At 37.3% G+C, this 26,435-nt stretch overlaps 1 protein-coding gene across 1 annotated transcript in view; it reads right to left on the bottom strand.

Moving 5' to 3' along the window:
- The window catches only part of HFM1 (helicase for meiosis 1), a gene marked incomplete at its 5' end in the record, with an annotated part of 82,544 nt that extends 73,377 nt beyond the window's left edge, over window positions 1-9,167 (bottom strand). The window contains 3 exons of the mRNA XM_084873378.1: window positions 974-1,283; window positions 2,607-2,719; window positions 9,097-9,167. Of these exons, the coding sequence (XP_084729504.1) occupies window positions 974-1,283; window positions 2,607-2,719; window positions 9,097-9,167 (494 nt within the window). The remainder of the gene's footprint in view (window positions 1-973; window positions 1,284-2,606; window positions 2,720-9,096) is intronic.
- Between the last annotated feature and the right edge of the window lie 17,268 nt (window positions 9,168-26,435).

Here is a 26,435-nt window from a genome sequence, read left to right as displayed (position 1 = left end):
CTCCAAGTCATGTGTTATTTATTACAACAAACTGAATGCAAAAGCATATATGAGAACCCAATTATTTTTTATGAGTCAGAAATTTAAAACATTTGTAAAATCATAAAACAATATCACTCTTCTTCACAGAATTCTTTTTTGTTTCAGAAAATAATATTTAGTAAAAATATATTATTTAATTTAAACTAGAGGCCTGAATACACGAAGACTGATGAAAGATGGGCCTTCCTTCCCCTGGCTGCCGGCACTGCCTTCGCTCCGGCCAGAGCCACCTTTCTGCCTTCACTCCTTGCTACCACCCAGAGCCGCCTTTCTGCCTTCCCACACTGCCCAGAGGTCTGGTGCTGCTGGGGCAGTGTGGAATGCCTGCATCGTCACCATGGTGATGACACAAGAGTCCCATCCTGCAACCAGCCACTCAGCACCTGTGTATGCAAATTAACCTGCCATCGTTGTGGGGTTAATTTGTATACTCACTCCTGATAGGCTAGTGGGTGTTGTGAAGGTACGTTCAATTTGCATCTTTCTGTTTTATTAGTGTAGATGTATTAGTATATAAATATTTTTCAAATTTTTTGTTTTAATTTCTAATATGGTTAAACATTAATACTTAAATATAAAAAATAACCCACATAAACAAAAGTTCTTTGAATATCCTCAATCATTTTTAAGTGTAAAGGAGTTCTAACAAAAAAGTTTGAAAACCTCTAATCTAACCATATACTTCAGCAAAAATAACTGTCGTACTATTATATTTAGTTATTTACTATCAGTCTTTCCCCCTATTAAGTTGTAAGTTACTCTAAGGCAAAAACCTATAACTAGAATCCCAAAGTTAATGGAGTGTCTGGTACATAATAGACTCTATTGATTGTTTTTCTCATTCAGATTCTACCACATTTCATACTTTTGGACATATACATAACTATTCAACTTTATCACTGAATGTTATTTATTTCATTTAATCCATTACCTTTTTCTGAAGGCTGATGTGCTCTCTCCTTTTTCTTCTGCAAAATTAACTAATTTTGAATCATCTGGAATATTTTTCTCAGGTGCTATGTCAGTGCCAATGTGATTTCTGAATTTCTGAGAACCATATGTCAGCTTGCCAGAAACTTGCAATAAGTCATTGTTGCCTGTACCTCCTAAATTTAGATCATCTTCTTCAGACTTATTAGAGAAAAAGGCAAATTGGAATTTTTGCATTGGTGAAATATAATTTGTGTTTTCATTAGTTATCTTTAAATTTGATGTTAACATTGTTTGCCTCTTTTCCATACCTACAAAAATGGAATATATTAATTATTACATGTTCTCCATGAAAATAAAATTTCAAAAGCATGATGAAAAATTAAATAAAAATTTTCAGAAAGGTTTACTAGGTAAATATGACAGCAAAAAGAAACGTATTAGTACAATAATAAGATAACCTGAAATATTATGTGAGGTTTTTAAATATAGGTGACTGTCACTTAACGGTATATCATATCACCAAAGGGCCCTCAGAAATTAAGATTTAAATTAAATTTGAAATTTATACAAAATCTATAAAGTATTATAAAATAGGTTTAATTCCTGACCCATAAAAATAACCATATTTGTAATATTTAAGTATTTTATCTACTACAAATGATATAATTATACAAATAATTATAAAGATTTAAAACTTACATAAGCAATTTATACACAGAAATACAATGACCAACCATATAAAATGTTACTATGATTCAGTATTAAAATATACAACACAATGTTTTTAACTTTGTAATGTTGCCTCTAAAATTAAGATAAAGGAATGCTTTCATTAGGATTACAAAATTATAGGTTTCTTTACAGATACTTTACAAGCATCTTTGAGAGGTCTGGGGGGAGTTTGGAGGCTTTAGTAGGGTTTGAATTTACTTTACTACATATATGTATATATATGTGTGTGTGTGTGTGTGTATATATATATATATATATATCCCCACATATATGCACTATGGTATATGTATATATTGTATAATTTGTATATTATTTGGTACATGCAATAGAATATATATGTTTGCATTTATAAATATATGTAAATTATGAAGCTTAATTAATAAAATATAAATGCATGAACCTACCCCCCAATTTAAAAATGAAAATTTTGCCAACAGTATTACATTAGATCACATATACTGTTTGAGTGTGCTCATTTTTTTAGCTTTACAAAATGATAGTATCAAACTACATATGATCATATGCCTCTTGTTGTTTTCATTTAATAAATCTGTTTCCTTAAAGCAGAGGATCCGACTTTTAATCAAGGGCAAGGCGAAAACTAAATAGCAGTGATAGTTTTGATAGTAAGAGGAAACAAAATTCACAGAAGAGAATGCATACTATATGTGGTAGTATATTGTGTGCATGTGATATGTATATATGTAGATGTAGATGTAGATAAGGAAAATGTTTCAGATTTTCAGATTTGGTGAACATTAATCTTAATAAGAGCAGTCTCTAACTTTTATTTTATTCCATTAAAAATAAAAGGAATTAAAGTGTTATTAAATTATTTTTACATTGACATGAGTTGCATGGGTTTGGCTTTATAACAGATGCAGTATATGATAATTTACCTAACAGTTTATGACATTCTATTTCTTCTTCCAATGCTTGAGTATCTGGAATTTCTGAAACCAATGGAGCAGGTGGGAGAAAACAATCCAATGATTTTCCACTACCTGGATAGCTATATAAAATACAAAAATGTAAATATACATGTTAATATGATATAACATCAGAAACTATGTATTTATCAATTAAACATTGCTCTATTAGACTCTTATACATCCTGTAAATTGACTGTCTGTAGTAACTTTGATTTATCCCTATATAACAGTGTTCTCAATATTTTTTCCTTATGTGTAACATAACATTAATGACATTGCTATGTGAGATATGTTACCTGAATAATGGCTATATCTCCATATCCTTTTCTCCAATTCAAATTCTTGTGACAGAAGTCTTAAATATGTTCCAATATTGTTTAAAAAATAATAAATCATTCTGAAACTTTAGTACCTTAACTATTACAAGTGACAAATTACTTTTGACACACTTTATACCGTATTTTTCGGACCATAAGACGCACTTTTTTCCCCCCAGAAGTGGGGGGGAAAAGTCCCTGCGTCTTATGGTCCAAATATAGCCTACACATATACTGTAAAAAAAAAGTTTTTTTACTTGCCCGGCTCTGTGTGGTCTCTGTGTGCTTGCCCGGCTCTAAAATGGTTCTAAATGCTGCTGTTTACTTTACAGGGTTGATTACATGTGTTTATGACTGTGATGTTGGGTTTTAATGCACATAAAATATTTTAGGACACTATTTGTTTCAGAATCTTTTTTTCTTCATTTCCCTTCTCTAAAAACTGGTGCGTCTTGTGGTCCGGTGCGTCTTATGGTCCGAAAAATACGGTAACTAATCATGGGTCATCAGTTTAAATGACACAATTACTAATATTCTAGACCTAGAGGATTCCTTAAGCATTATTATAAATTAATGTCCTAATCCAAATATTCTTTGTCCAGAACCATTAAAAGAAACCCAGAAAATCCAAGAAGCCAGTTGAAAGTGACAATCATTTCGTAAACCAACAGCAATTGACCAGATTATTGCCATCCTGTTAGCACTGATAACTAACAATCTCCTTATCTTGCAGCTGTGATCCTATTAACAGATAATGCTTTAATGTTTTCTTTCCAAAGTTGACTTGTCCTTCCTTAGAACAAAAAGATAAGTGTTAGGTGACAGGCAATAAAGTTGGGAATTGCACCACATGTATTTCCTATGCCAAGTCCCAAGAATTTTATTATTTGTTTCTTATCTCTTCATTTAGGATTTCAAACCCTTGGAAGCGAGAGACTCAGTCTTTACATTTCTGCATCTTACACACCTAGCACATAGGAATTATGGCTATATTTTCCAAATAAAAAAAATCTACAACAAATTATCTGACATTGTTGATATACTGTCTGACAAAAGGCCAAAACATTTGCTGCAAATCAAAACAACAAGCTACCACCTCAGACCTGTCAGAATGGCTAGCATCAATAAATCAAGAAACAAATGTTGGCAAGGATGTGGAGAAAAGAGAACCCTAGTTTGTCCTGGGAACCCTAGTTTGCACTGTTTGTAGGAATGCAGATTGATCCAACTACTAAGGAAAACAGTGTGGAGGGCCCACAAAGAATTAAAAATGGAACTGCCTTATGACCCAGCAATTCTACTTCTGGGTATATATTCAAAGAAACCTGAAACACTAATTTAAGGGAATATCTGCACCCCATTGCAGCATTATTTAAAATAGCCAAGATATGTAAGCAATGTAAATGGCCACCAATAGACAAGTGGATAAAAAGTTGTGGTACATATAAACAACATACTACTACTTGGCCATAAAAAAGAATGACATTTTACCTTTTGCAATAGCATGGATAGACCTACAGGGTATTATGCTAAGCAAAATAAGTCAGACAAATAAACACTGCAAGATTTCACTTATATGTGTAATCTAAAGAACAAAATAAACATACAAACAAATAGAAACAGACTAATAAATACAAAGAACTCATGCTTATGGGGTGAAGTTCTGGGGAAACGAGGCACAAGTTTCCAAAGGTGCTCTCCTAGTGAGTAACACAGGATGTGCTTAATTCCCCCAGCAATGAGGGAAATTTATTAGAGATTCAATGCCCAGGGTTTTTATTGGGAACTAATCATGTGGGCATAGTTTCTAAGATACATTCCAGATTCCCAGAAACAAAAGCAGATGTTCAGCATAAATGATATTACTTTTATAAACAGTTTATGTACTGTAAGCCACTCTTATCAGTTCACTAGAGACTCAGTGCATGAATTTGTGCATGGGTAGAGTCCCTCAGCCTAGCCAGCTGGCAGGGCCGGCCGGGGGGAGGGACAGCGAGAGGTTGGCCCACTGGCCCCACCCCTGATTGGGGTCCATCGGGCCGGGTTGAGCATTTGGAGTGAGGATGCTGTGGGAGGTTGGCCAACCTGGGGGAGGGACTGCGGGAGGTTGGCTGGCCACCAGCCTCGAGAGGTTGGCTGTGGGAACACACTGACCATCAGGGAAAGGCTCCTGCACTGAGCATCTGCCTGGTGGTCAGTGCATGTCTTAGTGACCAGTCATTTGGTCATAATGGTTGTTTAGGCTTTAATTGTCAGAGTCCAGCAAAGGCCAACCTTGCAAGCAGTTGGCCTTTACTATATAGAGAACTACTATATTAACTTTTTTCTGCACAGAGGCTATTCTAGAAAATCCAAGAAAGATGTTAAGATACAAAAAACACACATTTAGCTCTACTGTTCACCCTTCCCATAAAGTCAAATCTTCCTTATGATTTCCCTATTTTCCAGAGGTGCCATAATTTCCCCAGTCACTATAGTATAGTTTTCCTCAGTATACCCAGATACCTACCAGGTCTTATTGCATCCTATAAATTTTCTTGAATTCATCATTTTCTTTCCTACTGTCATTCTCCTAATCAAGAAAATAATCAACTTATGTTTGGTTGAGAACAATGGTGTCTTAACTGGTCTCACTGGCTCCAGGCTTTCTCTCTCTAATATACTTTATTGACTCCTATCATATTTATTTAGAATTGTTTTCATCATATTATTCCATTCAAAATCCTTCAGTCATATCTGAATAATGCCAAACTTCCAAGTGTTCAGAGACCACCTTACAGTTTTAACTCTCCTACATGTATCTTATAGTCCAGACCAAAGTGATAGGTAATGCATTTTGTCCCTCCCCATCTTTGTTCAGAACATTTCCTTTACTTAGCTTTCCCCTATACCTGACCCTCGCACCATTTCTACTATTGTACAACTGTTTTATTCACTCATCAATCCATTCAATTATTTACTAAGAACTATGTGCCAAGCACTGTTCCAGGCACTAGAGTTTACATACATTCAAATTCCAGCTCAAACCCTACCTGGTTTTGTTCAGTGGAGAGAGCAGGGGGGCGGGGAGGCCTGTGGACTGAAGGATCTCAGGTTCAATTCCAATCAAGGGCATATGCCTGGGTTGCGGGCTTGATCCCCAGTAGGGGACGTGCAGGAAGCAGACAATCAGTGATTCTCTCTCATCATTGATGTTTCTATCTTTCTCCCTCTCCCTTCTTCTCTGAAATCAATAAAAATATATTTTTAAAGATTCCAGCTCAAGTCCTACTTTCATGAAATCCTCTGGTTCTCTAAGATTTTCTCCTCCTCTCTTTTTTCTTTATTTTTTTGTTAATCATCTCCTGAAGACATTTTTTCCATTGATTTTTTTTTTTAATTTTCATTTTCTTAATATATTTTTATTGATTTTTTACAGAGAGGAAGAGAGAGGGATAGAGTCAGAAACATCGATGAGAGAGAAACATCGATCAACTGCCTCTTGCACACACCCCACTGAGGATATGCCCACAACCAAGGTACATGCCCTTGACTGGAATCGAACCTGGGATCTTTCAATCCCCAGGCTGATGCTCTATCCACTGAGCCAAACCGGTTTTGGCTTTCCATTGATTTTTCGAGAGAAGGAAGGAATGGATGGAGGGAAGGGCAGAGAGACATCGATGGTTGACTCTCACATGCACAGGCCGACACTCTAACCACTGAGGACACTGGCCAGGGGGTCTCCTCCCTCTTAAGTACTGTTTGAACCTATGTATTTATCTCAGTCCTCCTTGTATTGACAATAGAAAGATGACAGATAGATCTGCTATCCCCTCTAGATTGTAAACACCTAAGGGTTTTGTTTTTACTTCCATTTACATTGATAGTATTGATCAGTGTTTTGTATAAGGCATATTATACAATAAGCTAGAAGCGTAGCGCATGAATTAGTGCACTGGTGGGTCCCTCGGCGTGCCTGCAGGGATTGGGGTGGAACCAGCAGTCCAACACCGCTTGCTGCTCCTGCCTGGAACTACTGCTCATCCTGGCCCACTGCGCCTGCTACAGGCTCTCGCCCAGTCAGTCCTGATCAGGAGAGGCTGGCACCACCACAGTGGTACTCACCAGCCATGAGCCCTGGCACCCTGTTGCTGGGAACCAAGATCAACAATAATTAATATAAATGTAAGAAGTCTGGTCAGAAAGTTGAATGGGGCTCTTTGATATTCACAGGGTGAATATCTGCATTTTATTACCTATTGCTGATGATTCAATGGCCTAAAGCAAACTCCCCCAATCTGATAATCTTACTGTTTACTAAACAATCACCTTTAATATGTCTGTTCGCATTCCTTGAAGGCAATTGTGTATTCTAGCAAATAAAAGTAGATGGGAACAGAGATTCAGTGGAATTTGGTCCCTTGTACCAAGTGTACAATTGGCTTCCCCCATAATTTCCAAATTTATATTTCTTGTCTTGTGTATTAATTTGCACATCAGCCCTTTCTCCAAGTCTTTGAACCCGAAGCCACGTGGGCTGTGGCTTCCCACCCATTCCAAAGCCTTGATCAGAGGCCAAGGTAGGCCAGGGCAGGCGGAAATCTTGGTTTCCTCCATTGCCAGGGAAAACTCAAGCCTCCTGCTCTCTGTGTGGCCACAGCCATCTTGGTTGGGTTAATTTGCATACTTGCTACTGATTGCCTGGTGCGAGTGGCTTGTGGGTGTAGTGGAGGTATGGCCAATTTGCATATTACTCTTGTATTACATAGGATACTAGCCCCTAAAAATACTGTGAATCATCCCATCTCAATTCTTTTTTCTCTTGCTGTTATACCCCAGAATTAGCAAAACCTTCAAAGCCTCCCACCACTTCTACAAAGTGTGACCTGATCAGTGTAGCCCAAGTGTCCTTCCAAATCTGAAATTTCATTGCGTACATATAAATGTTTATCATTTGCTGTGCAATATTTTTTTCACTATTTTTATTGTCAGAAGGTCAAACATATGTTCCAGTTTGCCTAAGCCAGTGCTGATTAATACTGGTTGTCCCAGTTAGTTGGATACAACTCTTTCACTCTCAAGCTTATCATTTGTTTTGCACTCTTTTTTGACTTTGTATTATTAGAAGGTCAAACATATGTCCCAATTTATCTAAGCCAGTCCTGATTAACACTTGTTGCCCCAGTTATTTGAAACTCTTTCATCCCAATCTAAATGATGAATTACATGGTCACATTATTTATTAATGAACTTTCCATATTTGTGTCTAATTTCCTCAAGCAAATTTTAGTGTTGGTTTCTTTTTTAAGTAAAAGTCTGTTTTAACCTTTTTATATCCTTTTTAGCATTCAGTCAATAATTGAATTAATATTTGAATGAATGAAAGAATAAATGAAATGCCAGGCTGGAATGGCTCAATGTTGAGTGTCAACCTATGAACTAAGAGGTCATGGTCAATTCCTGGTCAGGGCATTTGCCTGAATTGTGGGCTTGATCCCCAGTGTGGGGTATGCAGGAGGCAGCTGATCAATGATTCTCTTTCATCACTGATATTTCTCTCTCTCTCTCCTTCTCCCTTCCTCTCTGAAATCAATAAAAATATATTTAAAAAAAATAAATGAAGTATGCAGTTTATTCAATGTTTCACTTAAAAGGGATAATAGAACAAATGCATAGAAATGTTACAATTTAAGAGCAATAATACATATGTGAAAATCCATAAACCGACTACCTATTCTCTATTCTTATTTCCCCTTGTACTTCCTGCCTGCACTGAAGTTGCCTATGCCACTTGGTTTTTAGTACACTGCCCTTTCTGTTTCCAAAAGATATCATCATTACTTCTTGTAGTGAGCTATTTTTTGACCATTACTTCTAATCTTTACCTTAGCCAAAAACAATTTAAACATAAAAGCAAATAAATAAAAGCCAAGTAGGCAAGACATTACTCTATTTTTTAAATTATAATATGTAAGATGTTAAACTTTAGCTACTTCTTTATATCTGAATTCCATGTTTGCCAAATATATACCTAAGACATTACTCTGTTTATCCATTATTTTTATGTACATATTCACCAGAGAGGAAATTATAATTCCCTAAACATCAAAAAAGCCTAAAGCAATATACTGTGCTATCATTCTTAAAGGCAGACTTACTTTTCAGCTTCATCTGGTTTTTCGAAAAACAAATTATCCAAAGAAAACAAGGAGTCATTTGATTTCGACATGTCAAAAATTGGATTTTGTCATAAATCTAAAAAACATAGAAAAAGAAGTTTATATTTTACTTAAAAAAATGTAGAAAATATTTCTGGCTACATGAACTATAATCATAAATTTCTCAGAATAACCACAAGACTACCTTCCTAGTTGCATCTCCTGCAACTTCCTCCAAAGAACCTCAATATTCAAATACATTATTCTCTGTTCTCCACTCTTTCATGCATTTCACACTTGTACCTCTTTTTATACTGTACCAATGTTTAGAATGTGTTTTCTTTTATTCTCCACCTGGCATAGTGTAGCTCAAAGGTCATTTATCCTTCCACAGCTTCTCTAAATTTGTCCTCTTAACCAAGTCAGAATTAATCATGCCTTTCGGGCTTTTATAATATTTTGTTCATACCATTATTTTCAGTTAGGATAGTGCATTTTATTGTGAATGCATATGTCTCTAACAATAATACTATGTATTATTGCAGGGACTTGCTTCAAAATATGCAGGGACTTGCTTCAAAATATAGGTGGAGAGGTAGAGCTATATTGATGAAACAAGATTGGCAATTATTTGATAATTGCTAAAGCTATGTAATATGTATGTGGATTTCATTATAATGCTCTGTTTTGCCTAGGTATGTATGTTTGAACTTTTCCAATATAAAAAAAAATTTACAAGTTTAACATATAGTAGATTTAAGTTTACATTCATACTACATAACATATATAAATGTTTACATTCCTTTTTAAAATATAATTTTTACATTCAGAGATGTTATTTAAAGGCAAAAAACATTCAGCATTGGCTCCTGGAAATAGAATAAAATATAGAGCACAAAAAGCCTCAAATTTGATAGGAAATAGAACCATTTCTACACACATATGTTGCTTCCTTCACATTGTCATTCTTACCCCTGCACATGAACACTACATCCCATTTTCCTAAATTCTAAACATGATAGAAAATTCTATATAACAAAACATGAATCAGATACACTAATCATAAAACATAAATCACAATTCTATTTATTCTGTGATAATTAATATGTACACTTCAAATCTTTGCTTAGGATAGAAGCTAAAATCAAAAATACTATATGAGTGCCATCTCAAGGAGAAATACACATTACCAAATAATGTCCCTTCAATTTTCAGTCCTCCCTGATGTGGGATGGGACACATGTGGGAGTATGTAGAAACATGCACCTTTTGACAACACATTACACATAGGGCTACATTTGTGTATACTGTATGTTGTGAGGTTTTTCTCTGTTCAGTTATTGTGTTTTTCACCCTTCCATATGTCTAACTTAATTGCCTTCTTCATTTTTCTCAATATATTAGTAATCATGTAGTCACCAACAAAAAGAAATAGTAAAATAAATTAGCATGGTTCTTTAAGTGTCTAAAACAATTTTTGACTAGATGAAAAATAGAAGCCTAGGATAACAAAGTGGGAGGCAGAAGGGAGGCAGAAATATGCTAACAGAGTCTTTAGCATCTTTACTTAAGTAAACAATTTCAGAACTTGAAAATAATTACCTGATCAAGTATAAATGAAAATGCTAATCATGTTTCTTTTTTATCCAAAAAGTAACCTAAAAAATGTTCCCTTTCTAGTCTTAGGAGAACTATATAATATTAAATAACAAAAAAACTTGCAAAATTAAAACTCACCAGGCCACTTTTATATGGCTTTGCTATCTCAGAATTTAAGTAGAAATCTTAAGGTTACCATATCTATTTGAACTTATTATTTTAAAAGAAAGTGCAAAACAATGATAAAACTACAAATTAAAAGTATTTATTTCAGAAAAAATTACTTCATAAACTAATTGAAAATACCCCTAAATGCATAGCAAATATTAAAACAAACAAACAAACAAAACCCTTTTGATTTGATTTCTAGTTCTGGCATAAAAGAGAATATAACTTGTTTGAGTTCAGAATAAAAACATGAAAAAAACCAAACATTATGCATTATTTTAGTCCTGATGTATCCCTATTAAAGAAAACACCTCTGACATAAAATTCTCTATCCCCATGATGTGCATTGTTTTTCTTCATAGCACTAATTGATAACTGGAATGATCTTATATGTTTATTTTGCTTTCTCTAGATTAGGGGTGTCGAACTCAATCAGAGGAGGGGCCAAAATCTAAAATCCAGCCTAAATCTCGGGCCGAATGGTTTACTGAACAGTCATAAACTGACAATGTCATAAACTGACAGCGGAGTGCAGTGATGACAGCGCGGTGCGGGCCACATTGCAAGGCCTGGCGGGCTGGATTTGGCCCGCGGGCCTTGTGTTTGACACATGTGCTCTAGATTGAGCAGGGATTTTTTCGCTCAATGTATTTCAATCACCCAGAACAGTGCCTGGCACATAATAAGTGGTCCATAAGAATTTAGTGTGGAATAAATGCCTGAGCAATGATCAGTTTATAAAAATAATTTCAAATAAAAATAATTTCTATCAACTCTGAAACTTAAAATTCTACCCCCAAACCTTTAAGGTTCAGTTTTAAAATGTGAATTTTTTTCTAATTCAGTATTTATGTAATCAAATGATGATGGTTCTAAAGGACCATAAATTTGAAACTTTCATTATGTAAATATTTTTTGAAAACACAGTCCCTACAAGGGACCTTAGCACATTTCTAAGAGTTTGTAATTGTTGTAGACCCTAGATTTTGAATTCATTAAAATTTTAGGTCTAGAGTCAGATTTTCTATGTCAGTTTCCATTTGGATTATTTTTTACAAAGTTTTCATTCCAGCATGTGGTATAAAATTATAACAATTATTTTATGTTTTTGTGTTTGCTTTGCCTCTGGTCTAGTCGCTCTTAAAATACTTAAACTCTTTCTGTGACTACATAATTTGTTTGGTGAGATGACTTGCACCTTATCTTAGTGTCAATTCAGAACTTTCTTACTGCTTATAATCCTTACGGAATAAAATGCTCAGGCCTATTAGTTATCTTTTACAGTTTCTACTCTCAGAAATATACTCCTTATTTCAAGAGTGAAAAAATCCTATGAAATATCGATTTGCCAGAAATCGGTTCGTCACCGAAGAAGCCAAGAGACCAACATTCTCTGAAAAAACCAACCATCACAAATGAAGGTCATGGCTGGAAACGGGGACAAACCACGATGGTCCCTGAGTCTCGGCAGGGAGAGATCCACACAGTGGGGCCCCTGGTCCCCAGCACCGCCCCTGGGGCACCCACAAGAACCGATTCAGGGCCTGAAGCAAAAACCCCCGGTGGACCTCCTGAGGAACACCTTAGATCCAAGCAAGCTCCTTGCAGACTCGCGGCAACAAGGCAGGAGCCTCCTGGGCCCGGTCCGGTCCCACACCCGAGCCGGCATGACGCGGGGCCACGCCACTCCGCCGCGGGCCTAGGTTCCCACTGCGTCAAACAAAATGGCCACACCACCACACACACAGGCCCACCAGCTCTGCTCTGGGGCTACACACCTGGAGGTAAACACTAGGGGCTCCGGGAGCCACCAAAACAGCCTCCCAGCCAGCTCCGTGGGTGCGCCGCGGCCACAGTCCACGCGAGCTGAAGCCCAGGCCTCGCGGGCCGCTGGCTGGAACGTGGCTGAGGGGCGCCGGGCCAGGGGCCGGAAGTGTGTGTGCGTCTGCAACTCCCCTACGCTTCCGCCGCAGCCCTGGTGCTCGCTGCAAAAGGCCACCCCTGACAGGAAGGCTACCCAGGGTCTGGTTGTCCAGTTCTGACCTGCCCACCAGATATCCGGGCCCCAGTTCCCCCCTCCCTCAGTTCCCCCCTCCCTCAGGAGTCTCCCCCTCCCTCAGTTCCCCCTTCCTCAGTTCCCCCTCCCTCAGTTCCCCCTTCCCTCAGGAGTCTCCCCCTCTCTTAGTTCCCCCCTCCCTCAGTTCCCCCTCCTTCAGTTTCCCCTTCCCTCAGTCTAAACTAGTGTTAATCTTGTAGTCATTAATATTCTCAATATTAACCTGTTAACCAGGGAGTTCCCTTTTTAATGACTCAACCTGTAACAGGCGCGTACTCTTTCGCTAGGATGTGTCAGTACGTCACACCAGGAGGACGTAATTTCTTATTTATTTTTTTATTTATACTTAATGAAAATAAATTATATATATATATATATATATATATATATATATATATATATATTCGTTTGTTTATATATATAAAGCACAAAGGAAAATACAAAATTACAAAAAAAATAGAAAAGAATACCGACAAAAAAAAAATGGACACGTCGAATTAAAAAATTATAAATTTTACAAACAATGATAAAGATTACAAAAAATAGCTGAAACCGGTTTGGCTCAGTGGATAGAGCGTCGACCTTCGGACCTAAAGATCCCGGGTTCGATTCCGGTCAAGGGCATGTACCTTGGTTGCCGGCACATCCCCAGTGGGGGGTGTGCAAGAGGCAGCTGATCGATGTTTCTCTCTCATCTCATCGATATTTCTAACTCTCTATCCCTCCCCTTTCCTTCCTCTCTGTAAAAAATCAATAAAATATTTAAAAAAAAATGATTACAAAACATATATACCGTCCCTCTCGGGGCACAACATATGTTTCCAGGACGTATTCATACGTCCTACCCGTTCCCGATATTGTTTACGTTTCAAGTATTTATAGGTCCCGCTCGGTTAACAGGTTAATCACTTGTCATATATATAATTTGAAAATATTTTCTTCCATTCAATATGTTATCTTTTTGCTTTTTTTTTTTTTTTTTAATCCTTATAATAGGTATTGATGACACAGGAACAAGATAGGCCTCTGCTAATACAACTGATGCCATGGATTCTGACTCATAACTTCAACATAGCCAAAAAAAAAAAAATTTCTGCTTCCTAATCTCCTTCTTTTAAACTCTGATCAGGAAGAATAAATATGAAAAAATTAGTGCTGATGACCCCAGATAAGCAAGAACCAAGAAATGTTGAAGTTTTAGGGCCAGCCAGAGATGTGTTGTGTAATTGCTGTCAGACTAGGGGAAAGATAAATTTTTTTTTTTTTAAAGAGAAAGGTAAGATCAATTCTGAAAATTGTAGAATTAATGTCTAAGGGAAGGAAAGGAAAGAAGAGGGGGGGAGGGAATCTAAATCTGGTATTGTGGGATTCTTGGGAGGAAAGAAAAATTTAAAGAGTTATGCCCAATTCTATGAAGAAGAGTCCAATGTTATCTATGTATTTAGTAGATGCTTAAATAGCAAATGGATGAATTAATGAAAATCAAAGGATACATTTTTATTTAGGGAAACACTTAGCGATTCTCTATGTAATCAAGAAAATTAATGGCATAAGTTGGTTAGAAAGTAATTCCTTGAGTTCCAATTATGGGAGTATGTTTAATGATGAGGCAGAAGAGACTTGTTATCTATATTTCAGAAACCTGTTTGTTTTTCAGGCAGAAATTCACTGCTCCAGCCAACATGAATTTAAAAGACCTTGTTTCCCGAAGCCAAGAATGTTGATTCTAATGGAACTGCCAGACAGGGTGTTCCAATTAGACCCAAACCAAAGCATCCCATAGCCACAGCCAAACATTATATTATTACAAAGAGTACCAGCTTCCCATAGAAATCAGTTGATAAAGATTCAGTATTCAAGGCTTATGTAATTACATATGTCTAAAATACAGTAACACAAACTCTGAAGTAAAAGGCAAACATCCCAGAACAGAAACGTTGGGACAAAGAGCAATATTCTATTCTGGAATATAATTATTTCCTAATTAAAAATTATTACCAGTTCCTTCAGGAGTAAGTGGAGACTGACTGGTCACCAATATATATTCTCTATGGTAGTTGTATTTAGATTTATGTAACAAATTGTACACACATCTCCTTACAGAGTATATTAGTTTTAGACATCCTTACCAAATTCTGCCATTATTATAAAGTCCCTGTGTAAATAGGAATGAATATATTCCTTTGAGTGGTTAGTATCTAAATGTGGTATACTTTATAACTATTATAATCAAGATTCAGGAATACAGAAACTTATATAACCTACATATATAAAAGCCTAAGTGACAGGACAACCAGACGACCAGCCAGTAGCTATGACACACACTGAACTCCAAGGGGCAGACGCTCGATGCAGGAGCTGCCCTCTGGTGGTCAGTGTGCTCCCACAGTGGGAGCACCACTCAGCTGGCCAACGGGCGCCAGACTCAGGGCTCATGGCTGGCTGCTGCAGCCCAGACACCGCAGCCGAGCAGCAGCGCAGCAGCGAGCCTATTGATCAGTGGAGGCAAGCACAGCAGGGCCAGGATGAGCAGGAATGGCAGGCAGGAGTGGTAGGTGCTGTTGGACTGCTGGTTTTGGCCTATTCCTACAGGCCATACCAAGGGACCCCACCAGTGCATGAATCCTCTAGTCTTATATAAGACCATCTTAATGATGCATGGAATACATTACATTAGCAAAAATTATTTAAAGGAACTTTTAAAGGCCACTGAAAGACATTTATAGATACTAGTGGCACAGTGCATGAAATTCATGCACATCAAAGGGGATTAATTAGAAGAAATATTTTAATATTGCTATTTGTCTTTCTCTATAATAGAAGTGTCAGAGATGAAAGAAAATTAGTAAAATGTATTTGAAAATCTTCCTCCTGTCAGATTCTGGGGTGTGCTGCATGACCCAGACCCAGTCAGCCCCACCCCCATTGGGTGAGATCCAGACCTGCCTGGGCCCACCCTTGTCAAGCCCTGCTGGGTAGGAGGTGCAGCCTCAGGTCCACCAGCACTTGCCAGGGTAGGGGGTGCAGCCTGAGGTCCCCCATAAAGCCCCCCCCGATGGGGGACGTGGCCTGAAGTTCCCTGTCAAACCCCTCTGGGTGGGGGGACACAGCTCAGGTCCCCCAGCCCCCAGGTGGGGAGTGCAGCCTGAGGTCCCCTCGCCTGGGGTGGGGGAGCAACCTGAGGTCCCCCAGCCCAGAATCAGGGCAGGGAGCACACCTTGAGGTCCCCCATCAAGATCCCCAAGGTGGGAGGTGTGGCCTGAAGTCCCCCAGCCTGGCGCCAGGGCAGGGGGCACTGCCTGAGGTCTCCTATCAGGCCCTACTGGATGGGGGCGTAGCCTCAGTTCCCTTGCTCTGGGCCAAAGCCATGCAGCCTCAGGTGCCTGCTAATTGCTCGTTAAGGCTAGTTATGGAAACTCATCCTCCACTGTGGGTACAGCCATCTTGTGTTATGGAAACCCTGTCTCCACTGTTGTTACTGCCATCTTTGTTACAGAATGATGGTCAATTTGCATATCCCCTCTTTATTAGATAGGATTTACATGTCAGGAATCAGAATATAAAATAGATTTTAAGAACAGGCATTCTTGGTTTTGTTTTCGAAATCTTATAGTAATATGATCAAAGACTTATATTATTTATATAGTGTTTAAAAATAAGATAGTTTTTGAGGTGATAAAATTTTGTAGTTATTAAAGAGATTTTCAATGTTACAAAGTAACCAGTTAATATACTGGAGAGATTGGGGTATGGGCTGAATAATGGAGGTAAGAAACACTAAGAAGAAACAGGTATAATGCATCTGCCTAGAATCCTTTCCAGGAAGGGGAAGGGAGTCATGAGAGATGCTATTGCAGCTTGCAGAGAATCATTCATTTGTGATATATATTGAGTTAGGATACATTTGAGAATGGATTATCTCATGTTTAAATAGGTCAAAGCATTGGGAAAGGAGAGTGCATATAATAGCATATATTGTAACATTTTTTAATGATCCCTGGAACATAGTTGGGAGAGCTGTATCCATGTCTGCCCAGAGTCTGAAGCCACCACAAAGAGAAATAGACATGTCCATTTTCTCAAAACAGCTTGTCACCATCAGCAATCACCAGAGAAGAGAAAGGGGCTAAATCTAAAAATATCCTCTAGAAATGTTGGCTGTTCATGGCTCCAGCCAGGCCTGTAAACAGGAGACATCTTTCTGGAGGAAGAGTAGATATATTGAGTGGGCATGCATAAGAAATAAAGTTACCTGAATGCTGAGGTTAGAGATCCCCTCTCCCCCAAATCAGGGCATCTTAAAAAAGATTCATTTGCATCCAGGAATCAACAAACTCAGCAAGAAGCAGCAAGAGAAGTTGTATGGACCAGGCTGTGGAGGAGAGGCAGCTAACCAATGCTCAGAGACCATTCCCAGGGCCCATCCCCACTGAGTCTTCCAGAGTGAAAGGTCCTGCCTTGGGAGAGATCTGCTGGACTCAGAGGAACACATTGCCCAAGCGGAGGTGGTGAAATGGGTTGCAGAAGTGAGCCTGGCTTATGAGAAGTATATGCTATTTATAAAAGTTAATTGGATTGATTGCTAAAGACAGGAGAGTTGGTAAAGCCTCATCCTCCAGTTGTCAGCTGGGAAATACGAGAGATAATTAGGGGTGTGTGTGTGTGTGGGGGGAGGGGGGGTGCCAGAGAAACTGGGATTCCAGCAATGAGGGGGCATGGTTTCAGAGTAATGATCTGTTTTGTTGTCTTTGATGGGGGAGGGGGAAAGAGTTACCTGCATTGTGTAACTCAGATTAGTGGTCCCTGAAACACCGGTGTCACAACATAATGCATATAGCACTCTACAGTTTATAAATATTTGTTAATTTAATGGATGAGTAAAATGTCTGAGAACTCATGCAAATGGTGTGTGTGCATGTCTGAGAGAGGAGGTGAGAGAGTAGATGCACTGTATGTGTGTGCTAAGAGGAAGGTAGAATGGGACCAAATGAATGGAGACTAACTGAGAAGGAATATTGTCCTTCACTAGTAAATATAGCAGTGTGGGTTAAAGCACAACCAGCTGAGAGCATTCTGGCCAGGAACACACTTCCAAAAGGTGAAGACTGCAGACAAAAGAAAATACATGAAGATTGAGAGGGAAATAAAAACCCCATAAGCCTAGGTAAAAGCACATAAGGTAAGAGAATAATTAACATGAATGTGGAACAAGTTAATGTGTATGTCTAGAAAATTTTCTAGACAACTGTGGAATAAAAGCTGTCAAATTGTAAGGTGTTGTTGAATATTAGGAATTTTATTCACCTATTTTATGTCCTTCATTGACAGAACACTTAAAACATGCTATCCTAAGAAAAGAAATTACAGAATTAACTCTAGAAAGAAGTCCCTCCCAACCCCATAGCCTGTGTTCACACTTTCCCTTCTATTCACCCATGTAGACATGGGTGAATGACCAGTAAAACACTGCTTTTTCCAGCAGGATGCTTTGTATCACAAGTTATCTGAGGAACTTTTGACTAAATAAATTATTTTGTAAGCGATAATCCTATATAATAAAAGCCTAATATGCAAATTGACCTAACAGCAGAACTGGAATGACCAGTCCCTATGATGTGAACTGACCACCAAAGGCCAGATGCTCAATGCAGGAGCTGCCCTCAGCCCTCAGGACCCAGGCCAGCCAAGAGGGGTGCCAGCCCCTGATTGCCCCACCGGTCACCCTGTAGATCGACCCTGATTGCCTAGGGACCATACCCGGGCATGAATTTCGTGCACAGGGCCTCTACTATATAATATGGAGAATTAGAATTTTTTTTTTTTCTGGCTAAAAATAGAATACACTGGCTGGTCAATGTTTCTCTCTCTCTTTTTATTATTCTATTTCTGAAAATAAATTTTAAAAAACCTTGGTGAGGATTTATTTTAAAGTGCCACTCACAAAATTTAGCTGACATTTTCCCCAAATCAAATGATTTGATTTCAATTATAGTGATTTTTCTAGAATTGCCCTATACCTGGTCCTTGGCTCTTTCTAAAAACCATCCTACTTCCCTTAAACAGCAGTTGTCACTGAATTTTGTTGTTACTTTTTTTTAATATATTTTATTGATTTTTTACAGAGAGGAAGGGAGAGAGATAGAGAGAGTTAGAAACATCGATGAGAGAGAGTCATGGATCAGCTGCCTCTTGCACACCCCCTACTGGGGATATGCCCACAACCAAGGTACATGCCCTTGACCAGAATTGAACCTGGGACCCTTCAGTCCCCAAGCCGAAGCTCTATCCATTGAGCCAAACCGTCTTGGGCTGTTGTTACTATTTAAATGTTGCAATTAGAAAAAGTATATATATATTTTTAATATGGTTTTCATGTTTTTTATTGATTTAGAGAGAGAGAGCCAGTAAGATGGAGTGTGAGAAACACTGATGAGAGGAGAAACATCAATCAGCTGCCTCCTGCACATCCCCTACTGGGAATTGAGCTTAAAAACTGGGCATTTACCCTAACCAAGGATCGAACTGATAATCTCTTGGTGCATGGGATGACACTCAACCAACGCAGCCACACCAGCCACGGCTAGAAAAAAACTATATTTTAAAAATATCTCTGGCTTAATATAATAATTTCCCTTTTTATTTGCAACATCTGCTGTTACCTAGAGCAGACAAAGTATACAGAAGATATAGCCTTCCTTAGACTTTACCAACATATTCATATACACAAATCACATAAAATATATATAGCAAAGCATCTTCTAACCAACTTTAAATTGTTTTTAATATTTTTTATTTCTCCCTCCCATCTGAACTGCCATGTTTTGAAATTTTCCAACTCATGGAGATTGCATAGCAAGTCACAAACCTGCATAATGTAAAGTACATGACTGAAAAATTTCTGACACAGACCTTGAGGGTCATTGATCCTCATGCAAATGGGAAAATGTACATACACATCTCAAACACAAATCTGCTAAAAATATATATTTATCAAGTCACAAAATGTTGGCTTTTTGCCTTGGTCATTTATAAACAGAATGCCTCAGTTGATTTATGTTTCCTAACTAATAAAGTTTCTCAAAGGTTTCTTACCTGTGTTTTCATTTCTAAATGCTAAAAATGAATAAAATCTTAGGCCAAATAAAAATCTCCAGCTTTCTTATTATACTGAGAAATTAACAGTAATAGTTACTCACTGGCAGAATCAGAGAACTCAAATTTCCCTATACCTTGTCCCCTTCTCTTTCTATATACCATACACTCCCTTGAACAAAACTTACTAGATAATATATAGCACATTGCATTCAGGTTTGGATGATTCATTTTTGTTTTTTGTTTTTTTAATTTTTATTTATTTTTTAAAATATATTTCATTGATTTTTTACAGAGAGGAAGGGAGAGAGATAGTTAAAAACATCGATGACAGAGAGAGAGTCATCAATCAGCTGCCTCTTGTACAACCCCACTGGGGATGTGCCCACACCAAGGTATATGCCCTTGACCGGAATCGAACCCGGAACACTTCAGTCTGCAGGCCGATGCTCTACCTCTGAGCCAAACCGGCCTCATCATTTTGTAAGTAACTAGAGGTCTTGTGCACAAATTCATGCATGGGTGGGGTCCAGCTGGCCCGAACCTGATCAGGGTCGGGGGGCTAATCGGGGATAGGCCTGGCTAGGGGGAGGAACCATGGGTGGTTGGCTGGCAGGCCCCAACCCCTGGTTGAACTCACAGTCAATCTCCTGGTTGAGGGGACAATTTGCATATTGATATGGTTTTAATTTGTATGGTTTTAATTATGATTTTAATTTGTATTTTTCTAGTGACAAATAAAGTTAAGCATATTTTCATGTATACAAAATAGACTTCTTTTATGAGGTGTTATTGAGTTGTTAGTCTTATTGCTGAGATGAAGAAATCATTATCTATTCTGAATACCAGTCAGTCTTTTGTCAGATATATGATGGAGAATTTTTCTTCTGTTTGGCTTGCTTTTTCATTTTCTTCATAGTGTCTTTCAAAGAGAAACTATTTCATTTTTATCAAGTCCAATTTATAAATTTTCTTCTTGTATTCTAGCTAAGAAATTTTTGTGGATTTGGAATCTATTTTATTTTCTAATAGTTTTACAGTTTTAGCTTTTACTTTTAGATTCAGTGTATTTGAGTAAATTTTGGGTATTGTGTGAAGTAAGGGTCAATTTTTTTCCATATGGATATCCAGTTTTTCCAGTTTGTTGATCTTTTCTCTTTCACATTAAATTGCCTTGGGCACTTTGCTAAAAAACAATTGAACACGTACATATGCTTCTATTTATAGACTATTGATTCCATTAATGTATACATACATAATTTTATCTTACATGCATATTTATATTTTAAGAGCATCTTTATATTTAAAGTACATCTCTGGTAGTCAGCAGATGATTCTTCTGCTTTTTAACCCATTATGTTAGTCTTTGTTTCTTCATTTAATTGTTTAGTCTATTTACATTTCATGTAAATATTGATATGGTTGTATTTAGGTCTACTATTTTATTTTCATTTTAAAAATATTTTTATTTATTTCAGAGAGAAAGGGAGAGGAAAAGAGAGATAGAAACGTCAATGATAAGAGAGAATCATCAATTGGCTGCCTCCTGCACGCCCCCAAAGGGGATGGAGCCCCTAACCTGGGCATGTGCCCTGACCAGGAATCCAACCATGACCTCCTGGTTCACAGGTTGATGCACAACCACTGAGCTTTACTATTTTATTAATATTCTGTTTGTTAACTCAATTTTTTGTTTCTCTCAGGTCCTTTTCCTAAATATATTTTAGTTTGTCTCTTTCCTTTTTAACTATACATCTTAACATTTTTTTAAGCGGTAGCTTTAGATATTACAATATTCATTCTCTATGCCACCTCCCTCCACTGTGACTGCAAGGCCCTTGGAACAAAACATCCAAAAGAAAAAAGGGGAAGGGGGGCGTTTATTCCAGTGATAAAATTAATAAGGTCTGAGAATCTAACATGCAAGGTGATTATAGCTAATAATAATATATTATATACTTAAATGTTTCTAAGAAAGTAGATTTTAAATGTTTTCACCACACAAAGGAAATGGTAATTATGTGATAAGACAGAGGTGTTAGCTAATGCTACAGTGGTAATCATTTTGCAATATATAATTGTATCAAAACATGTACACATTAAATTTATGCAACGTCAATTCTCAATAAAGCTGGGAATAAGTGAATAGGGACATTTGTTCTAGTCACATGATTGTTAAAGTTTTGCTTCAAACTTTGTCTGCCTTTGTTCAGTCTCCAGAATCCTTATGTAGTCTTATTTTTCTGTATTTTTTTCCAGAGTATTTCCATTTTTTATTCATGAGAGGACTGGTTTGTTAGATACTCAAACTGCTCCATATCAAAAGCAGACCAGAACTTACTTAAATTTTGTATTGTTATTAAAATGTTGGACACAAATATGTGATTTCTTTTACATACACCAATATTTGTAAAAAACTTTCTTAGGATCTAGTTAGTGACAAGCCAAAATAAAAACGTAATATTATTTTTCAGTAGTTACTCATGTACTCTAAATCACAAAAATCTTAGTTTCTGTATTAACACTTCTACGCTTTAAGTATATTAGTATGAACTTTCAAAAGAAAACTTTCAGAATGATTGCACCATGGAGTTACTCTAAAAAGGAATGTCTACCTTCATTTTTAAAAATAATAACTATTCTTCTCCTGACATTCAATGAGTTTGCTTATTTATAGTTAACAATTTGATTTTGGAAAGGAGGGGACAGAAAATCTTAAAGATATAGATTCTGAAATCTTGGCTCTTTAAAGATGTCAGAATTGGGAATAAAGCTTCTCTAAAAGTGTAGTACACATTGGTAGTTTTAAAAAATGATAATTTTCAGAATTTGTGAATATTTTATAACAAATGTTATTACCATTATGTTGTTTTAATAATATATGTAAAATAATTCAAATGGTTCTGTTTTACTCCCTTTATTCTCTCTGGATGAATACTGTAGATGCCCACCAAAACTCATTTTTCCTATCTTCCATACAAAGTTTTAACTAGACCTGTTAGCTAGGGACAACAGATGTGACTCTCACTTGCAGTTAAGTGTAGCCACATGACTGAGTTCCTGTCAATCAAATGGGATACAAGTAAAGTGTGTCACTTCTGACTCAGTCTTAAGATACATTCTCTTTCCCACCAGCTAGAACTCATGGTGACCCAGTTTTGACCATTCAGGTGGCAGTAATGCCTCTAGATGAAAGCACACCATGATAGATAGAACACGGGTCCCTAAATGGTCAAAACCAGTAGGGCTGTCTGCCAATTGCAACACTCACAGCATACCATTACATGAGAGAGAAATAAAATGTACCTTCTTTAAGAAACTGAAGTAACGTTAGGTGTCTTGTTTTAGCAGGTTAATCTTACCCTAATACATTCTGGGTTTGGTCTCAACTCTTCTAGGCAGCAGATTCTACCATTGCTCTGCCCCAAGCCCTTTCACACAGGGCACCAGAGGCAAGAGCACCTGTCACTCCAACTATAAGACACCTTCCAGGCAGCTGTGTCAGTTGATTGAACTTTGGAAACAGGTAGTTAGAAGTTATTGTCTATAGTAACTTTGACTAAGGCCAACATAAGAAATAACAATTATGGTTCATTCCCAGAAACTCTCTTAAATGAGAGGGCTAAAAATAACTGTCTTAAAATTGCTCACATTCTCCCCTTTCTGACCTCATTCTTTGTCTCTGGTACAGACTCACCCAACCATACTTCTTCCAAAGTGAAGCTAAGAGGATCAAGAACATCATTTTTAACAACTCCAGGAATTGCCATACACATCAGGGTTCAATTATTGTTTTGTACACTTGTTTTTCCCTGTCACTGTATAATGCTATTACCATTAGGTTCAGGTCCCAACTATGAGATAGTAGGAAGTAGCTGAAAATTTCATCTTTTCTTGTGGCAATTCAACCCTTCTTGATTAAATTTGTACCATGTTCTTGGCTTACCTGAGTCTTGAGAGCAAAAGAATCTGTTTGGCACATTTCCCTGTTTGGCACATGTTCAGTTTTGGCAAGTACTGCCACTCCATTTTCAAAGTAGTTATATCCATTGACTTTCCCTACAATAGCTCCACGTCCTAGCTAATTCGTTGTTAATTGTTTAATGTCAACTATCCTGATAGGTGTGAATATTATCCCATTGCAGTTTTAATTTGTATTTCTCTTATGATTAAGGAGGCTGAGCATCTATTCATATGTTTATTGGCCATTTATATAATCTATTTTTGCATATGTGAAATGCCAAACCCAGATTTTTACCCCCTCCTTTGATGTAGGCATTCTGTATATATTCCAGGCATGAGTGTTTTGTCAGCTAGGCATATTGTAAATATTTTCTCCCACTCTGTAGCTTGCCTTTCACCCACTTAACAGTGACTCTTAATAAAAAGAAGTTCTTAATTTTAATGATTTCAATCTATCAATATTTCCCATTTTGGTTAGTGTCCAGTTTAAGAAATCTTGGCCTACTCCATGTCCATAAAGATATTCTCCTATGTTTTCTTTTAGAATGTTATTACTTTGGTTTCCACAAGAACTGACTTTTGTGTTGATTTTCTGTGTGGATATTACATTGTCCTGGCACTATTTATTGAAAAGAACATCCTTTTTCCCACTGCCCTTCAGTGGCACCTTTGCCATATGCAAAGTGTGAGCTTATTTTGGAACTCTATTCTTTTCCATTGGACTAGTTGTCTATCATCTGTTTTAATTATCACTTTACAATAAGTCTTGGTATTTGGTAATAAAAGTTTTCCAACTTTATTCATCTTTAAGACTTTCTTTTTATATGTGTCCCCATGTAAATTCTAGAATTGGTTTGTCAATTTCTAAAAAAAAATGCTACTGGGATTTTGATTAGCATTGCATTGAATCAATAGATTAATTTGGAGAAAATGGAAATCATATAATATTATTATTATTAGGTGATTTCCTGTCTATTAATTTATATTTTTATTTTCTTTGTTTTGTGAATTGGGATATTAGTTCCATGGGAGCAGGAATTTTATCTATTTTGTTTGTTGCTCCATCCCCAAAGCTAGCACACTGTAGGTTCTCAATAAATATTTTTTGAAGTAGTTAATTAATACTCTATTGAAATGCCATTTTTATGTTCCTTTCCTTCTTTCCTTGGCAATTGCAAATTATATGCCATTTCTTTGGGGGAACTTTTTCCTGATGTCCAAAGTGGACCAGACCCACCTCTTCTCAGTTCCCTGTTATGACATCTTGTACTTCTCTTTCTTAGCACTTACCTACATACTAACAGAAATAATTATTACACAATGTTACATAATTATTCGATGTCAATCTTCCATCTTTGAATGTAAGCTCTGTGAGTACAAGGACCAAGTCTGTCTTAATTTTTTATTCAATCTATACTTCCAGTACCTGGTCTGGTACTGTGCACAGGTAAGTGTCAAAAAAAATTTAAGATATTTTCTAAAAGAGGCCTAGACTCCCTCTACTGTTTATTAAAAATGAAGTAATTATAGGCCAATGCTTTGATATCATAACATCAAAAAAAAAATCTCTCTAGATGCTTTCTGCTGCTTTCATCCTCTGGATTATTTGGTGAAAATTCTCTATCAGATATCATGGGATAGAGAGGAAGTCCTTCATGACCCTTACCCAGACTGGCTGAATCAGAAGATTCTGCTAAAATGGAACTCAGGAGGCTACATTGCTAAGAAACTCTGTGAGTAACTGGAGCAGCGATGAGTTTGGTGCACTTCTTTGCATTACATTCATGACACTGCTGCTTCTTAATCTCTCTGCACTCCATGATTTTCTAACACTGCTCTGGGTCCCGTTTCTCTCATCATCCCTGCCCATGTATGTTCTGCTTCTGATCTCAGGCTGCACTTTCTCTTTGGCCATCTGCCCTCCAAGGACAGCTGGAAGGCCACCCTGCCTGGTTAAAAACCTCATTAATCGCAGCTTTATCTTTCTGGTCATGCTGACCACCCGGGCTACCGAGGCCACACACTGTCACAGCTCTCTGATCCAACTTCAGAGACAGTAAAAAGGGAATAGCCTGAGATTTAGGGAATTTTGAACCAGGAAACCACAATTGGCTGTCTGTGGACCTTCAAAATGCCACTTAACTGCTCTTCACTCCAGGTACAATAATACCTGCCATCCCTATTTCAGAAGTGTTGTGAGAGTCAAATAATATCATGTATCATGTCAAAGCTTCATAAAACTATTAATGGATATATAAGTATTCATTATAATTAATAACCTCAACCATTCAACTCTTTGCATGATGGGAGGGACTATTTACACGGTGTGGTGTTTGATGAGAAAGGACATCCTTCCTGACACTGCTTTGTTCCTCCTAAGGAATAAGTCAACTGGCTAACTGTTGTCTCCTCTGACTTCAAAATGTCCCATACACTGTAGTTATGGCTGAACAGCAAAATC

The sequence above is a fragment of the Pipistrellus hanaki genome (genome assembly GCF_964339955.1).
Source record: "Pipistrellus hanaki genome assembly, chromosome: 2".
Lineage (NCBI taxonomy): Eukaryota > Metazoa > Chordata > Mammalia > Chiroptera > Vespertilionidae > Pipistrellus > Pipistrellus hanaki.
The sequence above is the reverse complement of the archived record's forward strand: the minus strand, read 5'-3'. Positions and strand labels throughout refer to the sequence as shown.